At 39.4% G+C, this 18,761-nt stretch overlaps 2 protein-coding genes across 3 annotated transcripts in view; one reads left to right on the top strand and one right to left on the bottom strand.

The window, feature by feature from the left end:
- The window catches only part of NHLRC2 (NHL repeat containing 2), a 32,434-nt gene extending 30,602 nt beyond the window's left edge, over positions 1-1,832 (bottom strand). Inside the window, exon 1 of one of the 2 annotated variants that reach the window (XM_033515499.1) lies at positions 1,480-1,832. In XM_033515499.1, the coding sequence (XP_033371390.1) occupies positions 1,480-1,642 (163 nt within the window). In that variant the 5' untranslated portion in view covers positions 1,643-1,832. The remainder of the gene's footprint in view (positions 1-1,479) is intronic. The other variant, XM_015633509.3, reaches the window with a different exon arrangement.
- Positions 1,833-2,078: 246 nt separating this feature from the next.
- Positions 2,079-18,481, top strand: DCLRE1A (DNA cross-link repair 1A). Its single transcript, XM_015633811.3, has 9 exons — positions 2,079-3,210; positions 4,759-6,228; positions 7,566-7,699; positions 8,849-8,967; positions 10,486-10,629; positions 11,527-11,672; positions 12,666-12,820; positions 16,249-16,390; positions 17,022-18,481. Exons 1-9 carry the CDS (start codon positions 2,796-2,798, stop codon positions 17,186-17,188), a joined length of 2,892 nt encoding a protein of 963 aa, XP_015489297.1. The 5' UTR covers positions 2,079-2,795; the 3' UTR covers positions 17,189-18,481.
- Positions 18,482-18,761: the final 280 nt, after the last annotated feature.

Genomic DNA, 18,761 nt, shown 5'->3' with positions numbered 1-18,761 from the left:
ATAAAGGCTACTAAAAGTTTAAAAGTGTTTTAATGATTTTTTCCAACAGTTCTGGAAAGAACTGATTTCAAAGATCATTGGAATATTCTTGTGCTTATAGCTTTGATTGTGATTTTCAAAGTTTGAAATGACGGGTATCAATTCTGTCACATGGGAAGAAATACAACTTTTTCAGATATGCACAACAGTACTCATGGTCATTTATTTTAACCACTTGACATAAGACAGGAAAACATTCTTTCCTCCTCTGATCCCATCAAAGGTATCAAGATAAGGAATAAATATCCTAGAATGTGGTGTGCCAGTACTATCTCTGAACATTTCTGAAAACTGTAGAGGGAAAAAAGATAGTTATGATAAAATGCAAAGCTAACTAGTTTTTGAACTTTCACTTTGACAGTTTCAGAAAATAAGTTCTTAAGGCTCCAGAAGTTATTCCAACTCAAGTCAGCAGGAGGCTTGTTTTGTATTTCACTAAGAGGAGGACTGTTCTCTATCTCCATATATTTATAAACATAAATGGATGCATACTCATTTAGCTTTGATGAGAATAATGAGAATAATTCAAGCATATGCATTATTCCCCCAGCTTTTTCAAAAGAAAAGGGTAGTTCATATATTTCACAGCATTTTTCCCCTTTCACTAGAACTAAAATACCTTTCATAGATGTTGAGCTCTTTTTAGAGGAGAAAATAAGTGACAGAACACTGAAACAATACTAATGGCAAAAGCTAAAATTCAACTCAGGGCCCCTAATCTAGACAGAGAGAGCACTCCTTTTGCTCCACTGGTTAAAAACCACAATTTATTCCCAAGATAAGTGTGATTTTAACCCTGAAATTCACCTCCTGAGGTCTCTGTCTTGCAGTATGATGTGAGCTCCCACAGCTGCAAAGGAGCCTCTCAAAGGTTAAAAAGACCATGAGCAGGACTTGCAAAGGTTTAACCTGTTATTTCCCCTTGGCACAAGAAGAGACGTGGAAATGTGGGAAACCACCCCAGGAGGACAAATGACCTCTCCAGCAGAATTTGTATTACCAGGGGTATGAAAATTGCCAAGCGCGGCTTGTCATGGGGACAGAGAGCTGGGGAACATCCTAAAGGATGCTCCGGGAAACCAAGAGAGCTCAGGAGAACGCAGGGAGAGTTAGCAAGGTTCTCACTATGACCAGAGGCGACAGATATAAATATACAGTACAGACTGGAGCAGATTTAGAATACAGGCTTTACACAACGTGTTTTGGCAGCCAGGGAGAGAATGTTTAAAGGGGCTCTTTTGCCTTGCCCTTCGCTCCTAGTGCTTCCAGGTGCGGCATTTCCTGTAGGCACAAGTGCCATTTAAACAGCAGCTCACGGGGCCGGCCCTGCCCGGTCCCCGCAGGCAGCGGCACCTCCAGGCAAAGCCCACACGGGGAGAGCCCGGGCTCCGCCGCCTCTCCCGGGGACAGCCCCGGCCCCGCCCGGGCCGCGCCACCCACCTCCGCCGAGCTCGGGTACCGTCAGGTCCCGCTCACGGCTGTCCATTTTCTTCAGGTACTGGTAGACCAGGTTCTCCTTCTCCTGGGCAGTGTCAGCGTCGAGCAGCGCGTACTCGAGCTGTGTCTGGGCGGGCAGGAGCCCCGCCAGCCCGCCCGCCGCCATCGCCTCACCCGGGCGCTGTTTACCGGCCTGGCGCTTCACCGCCGCACATTCGGCACCGCCCGCGCCGCCAGGGCGGAAAACCGCGACTGAAAAAGAAAAAAAACCACAAAGCACAGACACGCAATAACTCGTCTGTCTTAAAGCTGGACCTCCTCACTTATTCGCTGTTTTTACGTATCCTTGGTATCCACAGCAGCACATTCCCAGAGGGAGCCCATGGTGGCGATTCCCGCGCGGCAGATTCAGCACAGCCCGTGTTTCCTGCCCGGCTTCTTTAGCGTTTTTAAGATGCAAAAATTGAGTAGCACCGGGAAAAGTCGAAAACAAGCTCCGGTAATTTAAACGGTGGCATTTGGGCTTTTTGGGGGGCATATAATGGGAGAAGGGGGTAAGTTGAGGGACAGACGCGGTGACGAATCTGCGGAAGCGAATGCGCGGCCGCTGTGGGAAACGGGCGAGGAGGCGGCACCCGCGGAATCGGCGGGATCCGGACATCCCGGGGAACATCCCGGGACATTCGGGAGCTCCGGGACGTCCCAGGGAGCATCCCGGACACTCGGGGACATCCCAGCTAACATCCCGAACACTCCGGGGCACCGGGACATCCCAGGGAGCGTCTCAGACACTCGGAGGTACTGGAACACACCGTGGAGCAGCACCGGGACCCTCTGGAGGAGCATCACTTCCCCCCTCACTCCTGGGGGACGCTCCGGAGGAGCATCCCGGGACACCTCGACAACGATCCCGTAGCTGAAATCTTCATCGTTTTGTCTGAAAATTTTCCTGCTCGGGCAGGAATCTTTAAAATCTTCCTGTCCCCGCCGAGGCCGAGTGGCGCTTGCGATGCCGGGGGGAAGCTGAAGGAAATGGCCCACCCTGGAAGGCTTTGCAGACTCGGACCCCGTGTGACAGGAGAAATTGCAGATCTGCAAAGAGACGCTCATTAAATTATTTTTGGGATAGGATCCACCATGCTCCTGTCCCATCGGGGACTGCTGCTTGGTTTGTGGCCCAGTGTTGCTTTTTTGACATGGGCTTCTGGAGATTTTCCTCAGATAGTGAAGAGTGGAGGGAAGAGAAAATATATTAGCTGGAGGAAAGGCAAGTTTGGGAACTGTTGCTTAAAAGAGAGTGGAGTATTTAATGTGTTGCCATGTCTGATGATGCTTTATTGGAAGAGGACATTTGGGAGTACAAATCCATTAGGAGGCAAAAGCATCAGGGTAATTCACAGAGCACCTCTACTCCTGTGCAGGAAATAAGTGATGGCAAGGGCAGGGCAAAAAGAAAGAGAAATAGGAAAAAGAAATCCACAGAAAAAACTGATACACCACAGAAAACCAAGCAGAGCTCACGGCCAGGTCAGGATGTGGATCAGTGTAAAGAAGACAGTAGTGTGCACTCCCAGGAAAGCGTGAGTAGCCTGGCAGAACAGAGCTCACAAAATGCAAAGCCCGTTCACGATGGATTCTGCCCCAGCTGCCAGATGCCTTTCTCTTTGCTACTGGTCCAGACACCTCAGTGGCATGTCTATGAATGTTTGGAAACTCCAGGACCCATTGAAAAAGGTATGAATAGAATAAGAAAAAAGCCCTCAGAGCAACTTTGCAGACTTCTCACAAATCGTTGCTGCAAAGTTGTCTTTTTTTAATTCAGCTCAAAATCTGAAATGGTAGTTGGTATGACTTCTGTCATGCTTTATTATGTTGTTGTCAATCAGTCCTATTTTTGTATGAAATTTTTGCTTCTTTGTGAAGAACATTGAAATTTAATATGAAAATCTCCTTTCAGAATCTAATCTTAAAACTCTGAGAAAGTTTCACGACTATTTATCAAGTTTTAGTATTTCATTGAACAAACTGAATGTGCATGTTTAAGATAATGAAACCTGTTACAATTACTCCACGTCAGAAAAGAACCTTCAGGCACAAGGGTGCTACTTTTGAGATCAAGTTTCTTTCTCTGTAGATACAGATTTTATTAGCGTGTATCCATGTTGATATGTGATTTTTTCAGTTGTGTATGGACATTTGGAAGCTGAAATATGCCAATTTACTTGAAATGTTAGCTTGTGTGCCAGTATGGTTTAGAAATTTTATAGAGAAACAGAGATTAACATTCCTGTATCATAAGACAACTGTTTTCATTTGAGCTCTGTGCAAGAGGAAAAAATTGACACATTCCAAATTCTAGTTTCATGGGGAAATACCATATCTGAAAAGATTCAGGTATGCAATTTATGTCCTTACCTCATAACTTTTGTAAAACAGAACTCATACAGTCAGGAAATGTGAGTAAAGGCTGTTTTAGGTAATGCAACCAACTCTCCTTTTTATATTTTGATAACTTTCCTAGAGTTTCTTTTTCAGAACAGTGAAATATCCTTTGTCCTTTCACGCTGATTTTGGCAGTGCTTTTAATTTAAGGCAGGTGTTTTCACACCTTATTTCCATCTTACTCCCATAATTAACAGGTGAAAAATCCTTCTAATGGGTTTATGGATTCACTTTAAAAGCCTGAAAAGTTAGGCTGGCAAGCTGTTAGTGGGAAGAGCTTAGGAAAGAGCTATAGATTTTTTTTTCCCTAGTATCTTAATGCTGAATGTTTTCTTCATATAGGTGAATACACAACTTTTTTTTTTTATTACATTCTTAGTGTGTAATATCAGACAATCTGAAATAGAATTTCAGGTTAATTCAGAATTGAAGTTTGGTTTATTTGTTACTTATGTTTGAAATGTACTGGCTGCTTTTGGTGCTACTTCTCTTGAGCTTGTTACTTGAATATGAGACAGTTCTAAACAGGAAGCTGTGGTTACAGGAGTACATTATTGAAACAGGGTCAAGTATTCTTGTGGTTATTGTGCTGCATAGCTCATAGTGCTGTTTGAGCAGCAGCAGTTTGATTTTAGGCTGGAAGCATTCTCATTTCTCAGTGCAGAGCAAAAGGCCTTGGTAGCTTGAAAATTACTTTCTCCTTGTGCTTTTTGTCCTCCAGCAGCTGTACTTATAAGAAAAAGCTCCTAAATGTTATGTCATGTGTGATTTTTATTTTACCTGTGCCAACAATACTTGCAAAGGTATTAACATTAAACCTTTGTTTAATTCTTTCCATAGAGTGTCCTGATGGTTTACTGTGCACCTCCACCATTCCATCTCACTACAAGCGTTACAGCCATTTCCTACTTGCAGCAAGCAGGGCAGGGGAGTATCTTGTGAACTCTTCAGAAACCACTGTAGAGATGAAGGTGACATGTTCTTCTGCTGCAAAGCCCAGCTATTCCCCAGGTTTTGCAGAGGAAACCTCATGGAATGAGAAACCCTCTACTGAAATAAAGCATGTCCCAAGTGATGACTGTGCATCAATGGTACGGAATTCAATGCAAATGAAGTCTCTAAATATAACTAGTGGGAGTACTTCCTTTTTTGCAGGTGTTGAAAAACCTCAACAGATGGTAGATAATTATTGTAAATTTGAATTTTTTGATTTTGCGTCCTCTCAAAAAAGTGAAACAGGAAAAGATCTGTGTATTGAGAAAAATACAAGTCAGCTAAGTCTGCTACAGTCAGGAGTGGACTTCAATGACTGTGAAATTTCTTACTCTCCACTAAGTACATTTGAGGAAAGTGAAGAGGAAGAGGAGGAGAAAGTAAAAGTATCACAGAATAAATTATTCCAAGTGCTGAACTCAGAAGGAGACTCTAGTTCTATGGCATTTAAAACATTTGATGGACCTCTCTTACAGAGGAAGCCTCAGTATGAGCATACAAAAATAGAAAATTTCATAGCTAAAAAAACCCTCTGTGAGGAAGAAAATACACTGAACCATCTAGATCAGCAAGGGGTGGTAGCCAGTGGGTCCTCTTTTGCTTCTAGCTACAAGGAGGCTGAACAGCCAGAATTTATTTCCTCTGCTGGCAAAGCAGGAACCACAGAGTCAGAAGATGCTGGTGCTCGTGCTCTGGATTCTGCATATGTGAGTTTTACTGAGACATCGTCACTGCTAGACAGAGAAGGTGCTGGTTCTCTTCTGACACAGAAGAGTAATGTTTTGAGGGAGCCAAGTAACTTTTTAACTCATGCTGATAAAATGACTGCCAGTACAATTGAAAAAACAGCTCACCAGGAGAGTTTGCAGACAGCAGTGGAGAAAAAAGGAAATCTTCATACAGCTGCTGTGTGCTTTCCCAGTCCCATCTCTTCTAAATCAATGTCATCTCTTTCATTAGCATCTATGAACACTAAATCCAGTCCTGCCAAAGAACTTAAACAAATGGACATTGGTGTTTTCTTTGGGTTAAAACCCAAAGCAAAGGAGGAACACAAAGGAGAGCCATGTTTGAGTGAGAAAAAGCAGATGCCAACCTCAATATCTCCTAAAGGGAGGAGGCCCAGACAGCAAAAAAGGAAGGCTGAAGGGTCTGTGGAAGATGTGGAAGCAGTTACAGATAGTTCAACTAAAAATGAAGCCATTGCAGATGTACCTTCTGGTGGCCAACGAAGGTGGAGAAAAAAATTTAAAGAATTACCTGCTACAGGTGAAGAACCAAGTAAAAAACCCTGCCCCTTCTACAAGAAAATTCCAGGTGAGAGGTAACTTGGTTTTTTGTAGAAGTTAATTTATTTTGTCTAAGGTGTTGTGGCTTGTCCTGATTTTGGACTTCGGTGTTTTTACTCTTGATAACTACTTGCTTAAATTATTTTGAAGATATATCTGGTTAATACATGCTCCTAATTCCTGACATTAATTTTTTTGCATTGCTTCAGTTGTATCTGAAAATAGTGCTGTCAATACCAATCATTTCCTTAACACTAAGTTAAAACAATTGAATTTAATTTTTCATTGGAAATTGAATAGTATTAGAAATACGATTTATTTCTACTATGAAAATGAAGGAAACTGAGTAGAAGAGTTTAGTTAAGAAAACAGCCAAGAATTTCTCAGGGTCTCCTCACTCAATTAGGTAAATTAAAGGATAATGGTTCAGCATGTTAAAGAAACCTCAGATGCTCACACCACTAAAGTCAGTTTTGAGTCTGGTACCTCTCAAACACTTGAGGGGTTTTTGGTTAGGGATTTTTTGCTTAGATCAGACTGCTGTGGTTTTTTTGACTATAACTTCTAGCCTCAATTAGGTGTAACTATTTTTAGTTCTCCTAGAAGATCTGGGAAATTTGTGTAACATAAAATGAAAAACATTTGAGTGCCACCAGCTGAATTAGTTCTGTGTACAGTTTGGTGGTTTTAAGAAAGTATAACCCAATGGAAAAGGACTGTTAATCAGTTTGTTTGCATTTAAAAAGAGGTATTTGCAGAGGGAACAGTTGTCTTCTATACATCTCTCTTTATGTAACATCTTTATGCAAACACTGAAAGCATATGATGCCAAGTCAGCCATGCTTCATCTCAGCAGATAGGTTTGAAGACCCCAGGTTGCTTGCTTAATAATTGTTACTGCATGCTTTAAGAGAAAGATTAAATTTAGAATAATTGAAGAATTGCAGTTTGATTGCAAAACACAGTTCTGTTTAGTTGCAGTTACTGTTTTGTGTTAAGATATTGGTATTAGAATTCAATCTATGTGAATTTCAAAAATACCAGTTGAATGCAAATAAATGTGTCTTATTTTCTTAACCAGCTGCCATCTGTATAAGAGGGAAGCTGAACAACATATTTGGGAGGTCTTTGAAAGTATTTGTGAACACTTTGTGAAATTTTTATTTTAGTAAGTGAAAAATCTCTTGCAACTGTTGACTGGTACACAAAACAGGTTAATCTGTGAATGGCTCCTTCAGTTGTATGCAGAGTAACTATTACCTTTTAGTTGGGAAGAAAGAAAGAAAACAGAAGCAACTTCTGATTAAAAATTGATTCTGAACTATGCATGTTTACTGACTGGCTTCTCTTCCCTCTTTGCTGTAGGAACCGGTTTTACAGTTGATGCCTTCCGGTATGGAGAAATTGAAGGCTGCACAGCTTATTTCCTTACTCATTTTCACTCTGACCACTACTGTGGACTTACAAAAAACTTCAGGTTTCCCATCTACTGTAATAAGGTAAGGTTTTTCAAGATTGCTAGATACCATCATGTGCAGCTGTAATCACTTTTGTACTGATGGAAGTAAATAGAAGATCAGTGGTTCCTTTATTTGGGTCAGTGGATATGTACATGGGAAAGTGCATTCTGTTTCTGAGAAAACCTTCCCTTATTTGACTGATCAAGAGAATTAGTAAAACTTCCCTGACTAGCTACCATGAAAAAAAAAATCAAGTTTAAAAAGGTTCTTTAGAGGTCACATAGAGTCTCCTGCACAATGTGGGTCTACCTTCAAAGTTAGATCAGGCTGCAGGGAGTCTTTTGTCAGTCAAATTCTGAACATAGGCCAGATTTTACTATGTCTTCTTGCAACCTGTTGCAGTCCTTGCCTTTTCTGGTGGTTTTCCCCCTAATAATACATTTGAAATTTCTGGTTTTGCCATTTGACATTGTAGCTGGGGTTTTTGTTTCTTTTTGTGTGCATCATGGGGAATCTGGCTCAGTTTTTCATGTAAGCATTCCAGTGATGGATGTCTGAAATAGATTCTGCATGAATCATCTCTTTTCCATGTCAAGCAAATGGAATTATTTTAGATTGATGCTTTGTGTCCTGTACAATGTGGCTGCTGAACGGCCACGACTGCCATTAGCTCTTGTATTTCCAACCAGCTCTTCTTTACTTGTAACATGGTAGGGCACCTTGCCTAGTCAGCACATCCAGAGTTTGCATCAAAAAAACTATTTATGATTCATTCTGGAAGTTTCCTGGAGTGCTTGTGTCCTGTGTTGCCCATGCAGTTGGAGTGACTTTAATCCTCCATGATAAGATCTGGGGGCCTGTTACCTGGAAGCTTCTTCACTTGTTTAAAGAAGGTTTTACCCACCTCTTCCTCATGACTTGATAGTCTGCAACAGATCTTCTTCCTCCTTGCTTGCCTCCTTTCTGATTCTAATCCATAGCCTGTTGACAGGCTTTTAAAAGTTTGCTATCCAAAGACAGCTTTTCTCAGTTTGCTTTTTGGGAAATAAATCCTGCTGAAAGGCTTGATTATACCCAGGGCCTTACAGTTTCTCTCTAAGCCAGACTGGCTTTGAGAGTTTTTGTTTCTAAAACAAACACTGCTTCTTTTAGATTTTCTTCCTGTTTTAAATCCTTTCTGTGTTCCAGGTAACTGGCAATCTGGTGAAGAGCAAACTCCGAGTCCAGGAGCAGTATGTCCACGTGCTGCCGATGGACACGCAATGCGTGGTCGATGGGATCAAAGTGTTGTTGCTCGATGCCAATCAGTAGGTATCCCTGCATTTCTTGTGGAAAACTTCTTACAGGTAGTTAACTCTTGAAATAGATGAGTTATCTTCAAAAATGAAATGGGCTTTTTTGAATTTAATTAAGTTGGTTTTGTGTACATTTTGTTAACCACATGTAGTTCCATAATTTTTATGTTTATTGAGAGGTTGAATGATTTTGTAGTGGTCTGGATGCTTCCTGGTTTTTGGTGTCTAGTTGGGAACCTAGTAGATTTGATTATCAGATACATTAGGTTTCTGTAGCTGGAACTGATGATAGGGGAAATCCTGAGCCAAAGAAAAATGTGGTACTTTGGATCCTGTGAGAGACAGAACCTAGGTAACATTCTGAAAATTGAACTTTGAAGAAAAGGCTGTTGAAATCTGGACTGAATACTGAATTTTGTGATACAGGGTGAGATTTTGTCTGTTAGACTGGCACTATGTGGTAATGCTGGATTTAAAGTTCAGTAGCAGTTGACTTTCAGTCCTGTGCTCTTGTTGTTCTGTCTCTTGGTACTTTTTTGGCTGTGGTGTAGAGGAAGACTCCCTTCCCTACAGTACATATATTGAAATGCAGGACTGTGTCACAACTGCTTTGAACATTGCTTAATGTAGGATGTGTTTATGCTTGGAGCGATAAAACTGCATGAAGTCCTCTGAGAACTCTCTCTAGGAATGAAGGAAGCCTTGTTGCTTATGTAATTTGTATACTTCTTATTTTTCCTGTTTGTCCCTCCGATTCTCTGCTTCAATTTAAAAGCCTTACTCAGCTACAAGTTCAGCTCCTTGAAGAGTTCACCAATTCTGTTATGTTAACTGTGTTTCATGCCAGTTTTTCTTTTTTTTTTGAGATTTCATTCACCCTTTGCAGATGACTGATATCTAAATAGTCCCACTCAGGTTTTCCAGTCTGAGCTCTTGCCCTTCAGAGCACTTTGGCAAGCAACTGCAGAAGGCATGATGGGTTCACTGTCCCCAGTAAGGGAGTTGTATTTATCAACAGGGAGTTCTGGATTTAGGACAGCATTTAAAATCTGCAAACTGAATTTAAAAGAAAATGCTCCAGTAAGTCCCTCAGGAAGGAAGATGAGTCTGCAGCAATACAGTTCTGTTTCTCTTGGACAAGAATGCTGCTTCTCTTTGGTATGCTGTTTCCCCTTTGAATCAAATAATAGGATGATTGCAACTGAGGCAGGATCTTTGTTGTGCCTAGAAGGTGGGGTGTCCCAAAAAGGCAGTTAATGTTTGATTGCTTTACTGTTGATTTACATTTTTTTTTCTTCCCATCTCAGGTGAGAACACAAGTCAAGCTTGTGTGTGTCCATAGGCTTACCTGCAGAATTCCTTAAGAAATCAGAAATTTCTAGCTAAATTAGTCTGCAACGTAGCTATGATTTAAAATGCTACTCTGCACATGTTTCTATTACTGAAGGGTAGTCTATCTCCTAAAGTAGTTTATCAATATAGAGAGCTGACATAATTGGTTTTTTTGTCATTTTTTTTTGTTTGCTTCAGTTGTCCAGGTGCAACAATGATCCTTTTCTACCTGCCAAGTGGAGCTGTTATTCTGCACACAGGGGACTTCAGAGCAGACCCTTCCATGGAGCGCTACCCTGCTCTGATGGGCCAGAAAGTTCACACTCTTTACCTTGACACCACGTAAGTTGTCTGGAAGTGGATTTTTTTGTTGCTGTTAATCTTAGTCTTTTCAGTTTAGTAAGGCTTTATATGCACCAAATAAATGAAAGTGTAAATGACATTGCTGTGGTAACACTTGTTAGTTTTATTTAGTGCTGAATAAAAGCAGATATTTATTAAGATCCATGTATGTGTCATTTGTTCATTGGTTATGCTGTTACATTAGAGAATGAAAGTGCGTGGTAGAAAAGATGCTGAAATATTTGCTCAGATCACTGTTTAGATTTTTTTATTATTTATAAGTGGTATTAAATTCTGGATGTCAAAACTCATACATTCAATATTCTGCTTTAAAACAAGAGGTCTATGGAACAGTAATGTTCAGTGGATTCAACTCTGTTATGAAAAGAGGTGTGAAGGAATTCAAAGGTGAAAGAATGCCAAAAGGCTGAATCAGTTTTGGGGATTTTCATTAGACCTTTCTCTGATTCATGTATTTAAAATTGTTTTTGTGTGAATTATGACTAATACCCAGCTGCAGACTTTTATTTCTGTTCCATGTGTTTCTGTGAATGAGTAATGATTTATATTATGGTTTGCGTGTGTGACAAAAAATAGATGTAAGGATATAATCAGGACGTGATACAGATATCTAGCTTGCGAGAGCATTTGGTATTTATGAAGAAGAAAACGTAGAATTCAGTGTCAGAGTGAATAGTTTTAGAGAAAATGATATTCTCAGTGTAATTTTTGTTGCAACAATTTGGTCACCTCAGTGTTTCTAATAGACTGCGATTATATAGAAGAATAATGTCTTTTTCACTGACTGCGTGCATGGAGTTTTGAGGGCCTTCATGGTAATTTCAGATGTCTTTTATCTTTTATAACAAAGTGATATATTTTGTTTCCACGTCCCAGATACTGTAGCCCTGAGTACACTTTTCCTTCACAACAAGAGGTTATCCAGTTTGCTGTTAACATTGCCTTTGAGACGGTGACTTTAAACCCACGAACTCTAGTTGTCTGTGGCACTTACTCCATTGGAAAAGAGAAAGTCTTCTTAGGTATGTAAAAGAAGTATATTAGATCAAATAACTAATTTCATGTATAATTATATAATAATGAAGCCACAAGACGGCTTTATTGAAGATATAAAAGGTTGTTTAGTCTGAATGTTCAGATAGTGTGTAAAGAAATTAAATGTGTTTAATAATCCTCCTGCTATTTTTTTAGTTTTCTAATCAGTAAGTTTTAACTGTCTGGAAGAAATAGTGTTCCACCATGTTTACAGCCTTCCCCCCCATACTGAATATACATGTGGCCCATTTAGATACTAACTGTATGAACCTCTTTAATTGATTGTGGTGAGAAAATTGCGAAGGGTGATTAAAAAAACTAAATAAATGAGGTCTTTATGACATTTTTGTTATTAATAATTTCATGCTGTGAAGAAACAGCAAAGGGATGTTATTCTTAGACTTCTATTTTGAATTTTTCTTTCCAGTTTATATTATTTATCTTTTCTGACTAAATGAAGATCTTGTGTGCTACGCTTCACTCAGTTACAGCACCAGGAGCCAACATGATTGCCCAAATGTCTGCTTCAGAGCTGGCAGATGTGTACCATTTGTGCTTTTGTGAATATTCAAAATCATCAATACAAGACCTACTCTCACTGAAATCTAGTCTGTCTTCAGTGTGGGCTGTATATCACATATTCCAAAACTGGAATGTTTCTGATATCTTTGGAATAAATACCAGCTCACCTCAGTAACATTCTGCAAAAGAAATATGACTTAGAATTTATCAAGATACTTTTCCTTTGTTTTCAATCTGTCATACAAAATTCTGCTGCTAAAATGTGGGGGACAAATGTTTTTAGTACCCATTAGGATTCTCTTAATGTCAGAATACAAAACACTATATTCTGTTGAATATTGATTTCTTTTCTAATAGTCAAAATTAGCTTGTACAATAATCAGGACTATCTCCAAAACAAGCCAAAAAAGAACTCTTACAATTTTCTTTATCTGATTTCTTCCTAATGAATCCTAAAGCAATTGCTGAAGTTCTGGGCTCAAAAGCAAGCATGTCCCGTGACAAGTACAAAACCCTGCAGTGCTTGGAGTCAGAAGCTGTTAATTCCCTCATCAGCGTGGACTGGAAGGGTACTTTGCTTCATGTTCTTCCCATGATGCAAATTAATTTTAAGGTAAGTTCAGAAAATGGACTCTGTTGATGAACCTGCTAGTAGAATTCTCTTGGCTCCTCCCAACCAGTGCTGTGTTTGGTGCTTTTTAACCTCTTGTCAGATCATATTTATTTATTGGAGCTTTGACATGTAGCAATACATTGAAAATGAAATGCAATTAAACATTAATAACTTCTCCAAACATGATGTGGTGCTTGTACAAGATAAGGTGAGGCTTGTTCAAAGACCTGCTCTTTGCAGGCCTTTTTGAAGTAGATTTATGTAATGACTGCCTGATCTGTCCTCTTAGCAATTAGTATGTTGTGACATGGAGTTCCTTCTTTCAGCCTTTTACCTGGTCCAGTGTAGGAAAAGTCTAAAAGGATTTTATGCCTGTGAACCTCTGTTTGGAGGCAGCCTATGAGCATGGCTAACTACCAGTTCTCTAATATTTGTCACAAAAGCAAGTAAACCAGTTAATTTTAAAACATTATTTTCATCTAGGTGGATTTCAAATGTACATTTGGTTGAGACTTGAGCTTTTGTTGTTGAGCATTTTTTCTGGGGAATTTCGTAGTTTGGAAAGATGACTAATTCCTAGGTTATTCTAAATAGATTACAGAATACTTAAGGGCAGTAAGGTAAAGCAGCAGGCTCTAGATTAAAGGTAACCTGGAAGAAAGTAAAAGATCAGTGGTTGTTTATGCCTTACAGGCTTGGATTAGTTTTCCTGTTTTGCTTCAGGCCTGCTGTGCCATCTCAAGCAAATCCTTCAGAGCAAGATGGTATTTAGCTGCAGGACTAGTCAAGGTCAGAGTTGACCTAAAAAGGAGTAAAAAAGGCTATATGGTTTGGATGGAGCTGCAGGAGATGGAACTTAGTATCTTAATGCTTTAACTTTTTTCCATGATGTTTTCTGTGGTGGAGCAGAAAATGAGTAATGGAAATATGTATGGATTTATTTTTAGTGTGGTGTGTTGTCTTAAACAGTAACTTATTTTAGTTCCTTCTGCAGATTTCTGGGTTGCTAAGTCACCTGTCCCAGCATGCATGGATACTGACACAGCTGGACTTTCAGGGGGTGGTTCAACCCTCAAGGGCAGCTTTGCTTCCCAGAGGGAGGCAGTTGTGTCATGCAGGGTCTCACCTCTGAGATCAGGAGGCTCTGGACAAATCTACAGTGTGACAAAAGCCATGCCTGGACCCTGAAAAGGGCCAGGAAAGATGAAAGGCACAGGATCTAGTGGGTCAGAGTCCTGGTCTGACAGCAGGAGCCTCTGTGCTGGGGCTGTGCCCTTAGGTGTGGGTTGAGTGTGCTCTCATGCCATCCTTAGTGATGTTGTGCCTGTGTAAGCTGGGGACACTCCCAGAGTGCCAAGCTGCCAATGAGGCTGCTCCTAGAGTAGTGCCTGGGTGGAATGTACTGTCAGTAAAATGTGGAGGATTTTAAACGCTTAAAGATGAGCTCATATGATCATTTATCTTACTTTTGGATTTGATCTATATTAAGAAAATACAAAAAAAAAAAAAACCACCCCAAAAATGTGGTACTTCACTGCAGTATTTGGTTTTACCTCAGTAAAATACAGGGATTGCTGTATGTGCTGACAAATGGCTGTTCTTGAAAAAGCCAGATGAGTTTAAATGGTGTTAGGGCTGGTGGTAAATTAAATATTTAATCATATTTGAGTCTTTTCCTACCTTACAGAATCTGTTTGTGTACGCTGCTGACTTTAGTGACACTCTGAGTATCAGGCTGTCATGGTGATTGAAGGAGGTTGGTGTAGCAGTGAAATATACTTTCCATTCAAAAGGATGAAGGTTTAGAACAGTGTTGGCTAAAGCAATAAATGAAGAAATTGGAATGTGTATTTAAAATGGACTTGCTATGAGTAGATGCTGTAGTCATTTATTTTGGGGAAGGAGGCCATCTTTTCCAAAAATGCATGTATGGTTCTTTTGCAACAAACAGTTTCTTGTTACTCAAAAATTGAGGCTTTTGGCTAATTTCACTATGCAGTGGAAGATTTCCAGGGAACTGAGTTCTGTGGGTCTGTGAATCTCTTCCACGTTGTTTAACTCAGCAAGGTCTTGTACTGGCATTGAGGTGAGACTTTCAGAAGTGCTTGTGATTGAAATGCACAAATAATTTTTTTCTAAGATTGAAATTGCATCCTTAGTGTGAATGTTACACACTTGATTGATAACAAAATTTAAAAGCAGATTAGCATTGTTAATATAATAATCATTGCATTTGAATTCCTATATTTAGATTCCATTAGAGCAAGGGGAGCAAATATATGAATAATTACCTTAATCTATGTTAATCTTCCCAAAATGAAGTGTGAAGGAGAATTAGACTGCTACAGTTATTGCTTTAATCAAGTGAGGACTGAACATTCACAGTGTATTCAAAGTCATAGCAGTGAGCCATAATTCCTGTTGCTAAATGAAATGTCTGCTGTGGTAGGGTTTTTAAAAATTCTTTTATGTTTTGGTTTGATGGATTCTATATGTTGCTACTGGACAGTGTACTGAAGATGTTGCTAAACACTTTTTCTTAAAAGCACTTTTCTGCTGCCTTGTTTTATAGCTGTCGAGTGTCTGTCAGGCTGGGTAATGTTCTATCACAGCTCGTCTATCCCCCTCTACCCTCCTTTTTAATCTGTTCTTATTTTGTATTCCTCTCTCTCCTGCTAATATAAAGTTTATGATTTTGAGTTCTGTAACCTTGTAGGGCTTTCAAATTAGGAATTTGCCTGTAAGATTTTATACAGGACGCATGAAATTGATTTTCTATTTTTAACTTGAAGTAATACTGACTTTGGTGTATCCAGGAATAGGATTGTACATACTTGGAAACTTTTTCAAGGTAATTTTCTTTTTTGAGAAGATGAGAGGTAATTTCCTTCCTGTCTTGGAGAGGTGGTAAAAGATAGTTTAGTGCTCAGAGCAATACTCAGCTCATGCTGGCTTGCTGTAAGTTTTTTGGGGTAGGTTAATTGACTTTGTTTACTTCTGGGCATAAGCAGGTGTCAGGACCACTGTGGCACTGCAAATTAACCAGATAATTTTGCACTGAAGCAGAATTTCACCATCTTCTGTCTCCACTCAGCTGCTGACCTCTAGTTTAGAAGCAGAAATGAATGATTTGTGGAGCAAAATTTATAAGAAGGTGTGATTATTCCTTATGTGTTCTAATCTGTAATGCATAGCTGTTCATATGTGCCTAATTCAGATGAAGAAATTGAGATCCTAAGGAAAAAGTTGTTTTGCAAATGTCAATATTTATCATTAATAATTTCAAGGTAGATGATCATTAAAATTAAAAAATACCAGCACATGAAAATAAAATACAGTCTGAAGCCTCTCCATCATGAAATGGTCAACCTTTTAGTCTAATTAGCTATTTAATGGGATTAATTATATGCTATGTTTTTTTTCCACAGGGCTTGCAAGATCACTTGAATAGGTTTTCTGAGAATTTTGATCAAATTCTGGCTTTCAAACCTACGGGGTGGACCTACTCTGATTCATGCCTTTCTCTGGAGGATATCAAGCCTCAGACAAGAGGGAAAATCACTATATATGGTATGAGTGGCAAAGATTCAGTGCATTTAGCTTTGTGTGGATGCTTTCCATATTTTTATTCTGTAAACTCCTACTGATTTTTGTAACTGCTGCTTTTTCTGGTAACTCATTGAAAAACTGAACAGATCTTTTCAGGAGAGATCTGTGAAATAAGTAAACAAGAACACCATAAATTCAGATTTTTGCATATATTTTGCACCTGTCCTTGACATGCAAATAATGGTATACAGGTAGAGACTTCAGGGATGGAATCTTGGCCTGACTGATGCTGGTGGCAGTGTAGTTCCAGAGCTAAGATTTTATTCTGTCTTTTACTTGTCTCTGAGAGAGTATGTCTTCCTGTCAGTTCTTATTGATGGGTGGAGCTAAATCCCTTACCATTCCTTTAACCAGGGCATTGATGTTTCTTAGTTTGCACTGATGAATGACTTGGTGACTTAATGCAAGGTAATTTTCCTAGAAGGGAAAACTGGAGGGGGGAAAGGGGTGTAGGCTAAGTTTCATCTTAGCTATAAACGTTAGATCCCAAATAGGAATTGAAAAAACCCTTTTATCTAAAGTTTTTCTTAGCTGTAAGGCTTGGAGGAAGCCAAGCAGACTGACAGATGGCTGTGATTTGTTTTCATTTCAGGGATTCCTTACAGTGAGCACAGCAGTTACCTGGAAATGAAGCGTTTTGTTCAGTGGTTGAAGCCACAGAAAATCATCCCCACTGTAAATGTTGGTGACTGGAGAGACAGAAGCTTGATGGAAATGCATTTCAGAGACTGGATGACCGAGGGCAATAGGCATAAATAAATATAAGGAAGAATGTATATTTCAAAGGAAGTAGGCTAGAATGGGAATTGAGTTCCTATAACTTTTATTTATTTCCCTTTTCCACGAAGCTTTCTTTAGGGAGGACTAAACTGCCATTCTTTGAAGAAAGATAAATTTGGGGAAAGAAAAAAGGCACCTTGCTTTCTAGTGTTTCTATTACGTGTGTTTCTACTACTTCTTTTTTCCGCCCCCCATAACTTACCATATTTGCAAATGTTCTTATTTTAGGTTATTTTTATCTTACTCCTTATCTCCTCTTCTTAATTTTCCTCAGGTTGTGGAGATGCTCAGATGTGTAATGCTGGGGATTAAACAGTCTCCAGGGTAATTTCTGAAAATAAGTTATTGTAATAAATGAGACAATACCAAGCTTTTGTCACATGCTGTCAACTCAGGCTTCAGAGAAGCTCATTTCATGAGGCAGAACTGACTGTTGTGACTTAAATCTTGTCAAAAAAACCAAAAACTTACCTTGTGAGAGAGTATTGAGTTGGGCTCCTGCAGCATATGTACTTTAGACAATTGTTTACAAAAAACATTTCTATATTCTGCTCAAGATTTTCTGGAGGTTTTTTTTGTGATCTTTTTTAAAATAAAAAATACAACTTATGCCTTTCTGTTCTTTCTGAGCAAAATGCATTTCCTTTCAGTGCCAGAGTTGCTAACCTGAACAACCTGTCTGCACTATCTTTGGTGAATGTGCTGTGTATGTTGCTTGTCTAAAGTTGCTCTCATGTCCTCTGTAGTGCCAGTTCTCATCAGGTGTTCAAAGCACAGAAGTGGTTCCTCACCATGTAACCTCCACTGGAGTTTGCAGGGTTGTTTATATACAGGTTTGTCACCTGAATTCTGGAAAAACATGGAAGGAAGGCAAATACTAGTACTGGCAGCAGAAAGGTAAATTTCACTTTGCATTTTTTTCCCTGATTCCTACCAGATTATCCAGTGCTGATTTTTCTGTATCTGCCTGGTGTTTATGTACTGAAGTATGTGGGTACATGCAGGCACACTAGTAAAATTTTAATCACTAAAATAAAAATTGTTCCAAACTCCCAGGATGGAATCACATGTAAAGAATCATTACCCAGCCCCTCTAAGAGTAGCTTATCTGGAATCTTCAATGCTATGTCATGTTGTAAAAACTTTTTTTTTTTTAATGATCAATGTAAGTATAAACAGATCCTTGTCTGAGTGACGAGCTCTGTAATGTGAAGTCACTTGTTTAATTTCTGTCTTGTGAGAGAAATAAATGGGAAACGGATGGCAAAAGGATTTTGTACTAAAAGAATTGTGAATGAGCATTTCACTGACATATGGCATTGTCAAATGCTTCTATTTAAATGAAGCAGTTAAAGGAATTTGAAGTTTTTGTTTTACATCATACATAGTGCTAGCTGGCTGTCACAAGAACTGCTAACTGTCTTGGACTGGAGTGCTCATTCCTAGGATTCCACTCCTTTTTGGAGGTGTATGAAGAAGTATCTTTTATGCCAAACCTGAATTAATGCCTTGTACAAATCAGAGCAAATTTGGGGATTCCATTTGGCAGGCA

The sequence above is a fragment of the Parus major genome, chromosome 6, assembly GCF_001522545.3.
Source record: "Parus major isolate Abel chromosome 6, Parus_major1.1, whole genome shotgun sequence".
In the NCBI taxonomy this organism is placed as follows: domain Eukaryota; kingdom Metazoa; phylum Chordata; class Aves; order Passeriformes; family Paridae; genus Parus; species Parus major.
The sequence above is the reverse complement of the archived record's forward strand: the minus strand, read 5'-3'. Positions and strand labels throughout refer to the sequence as shown.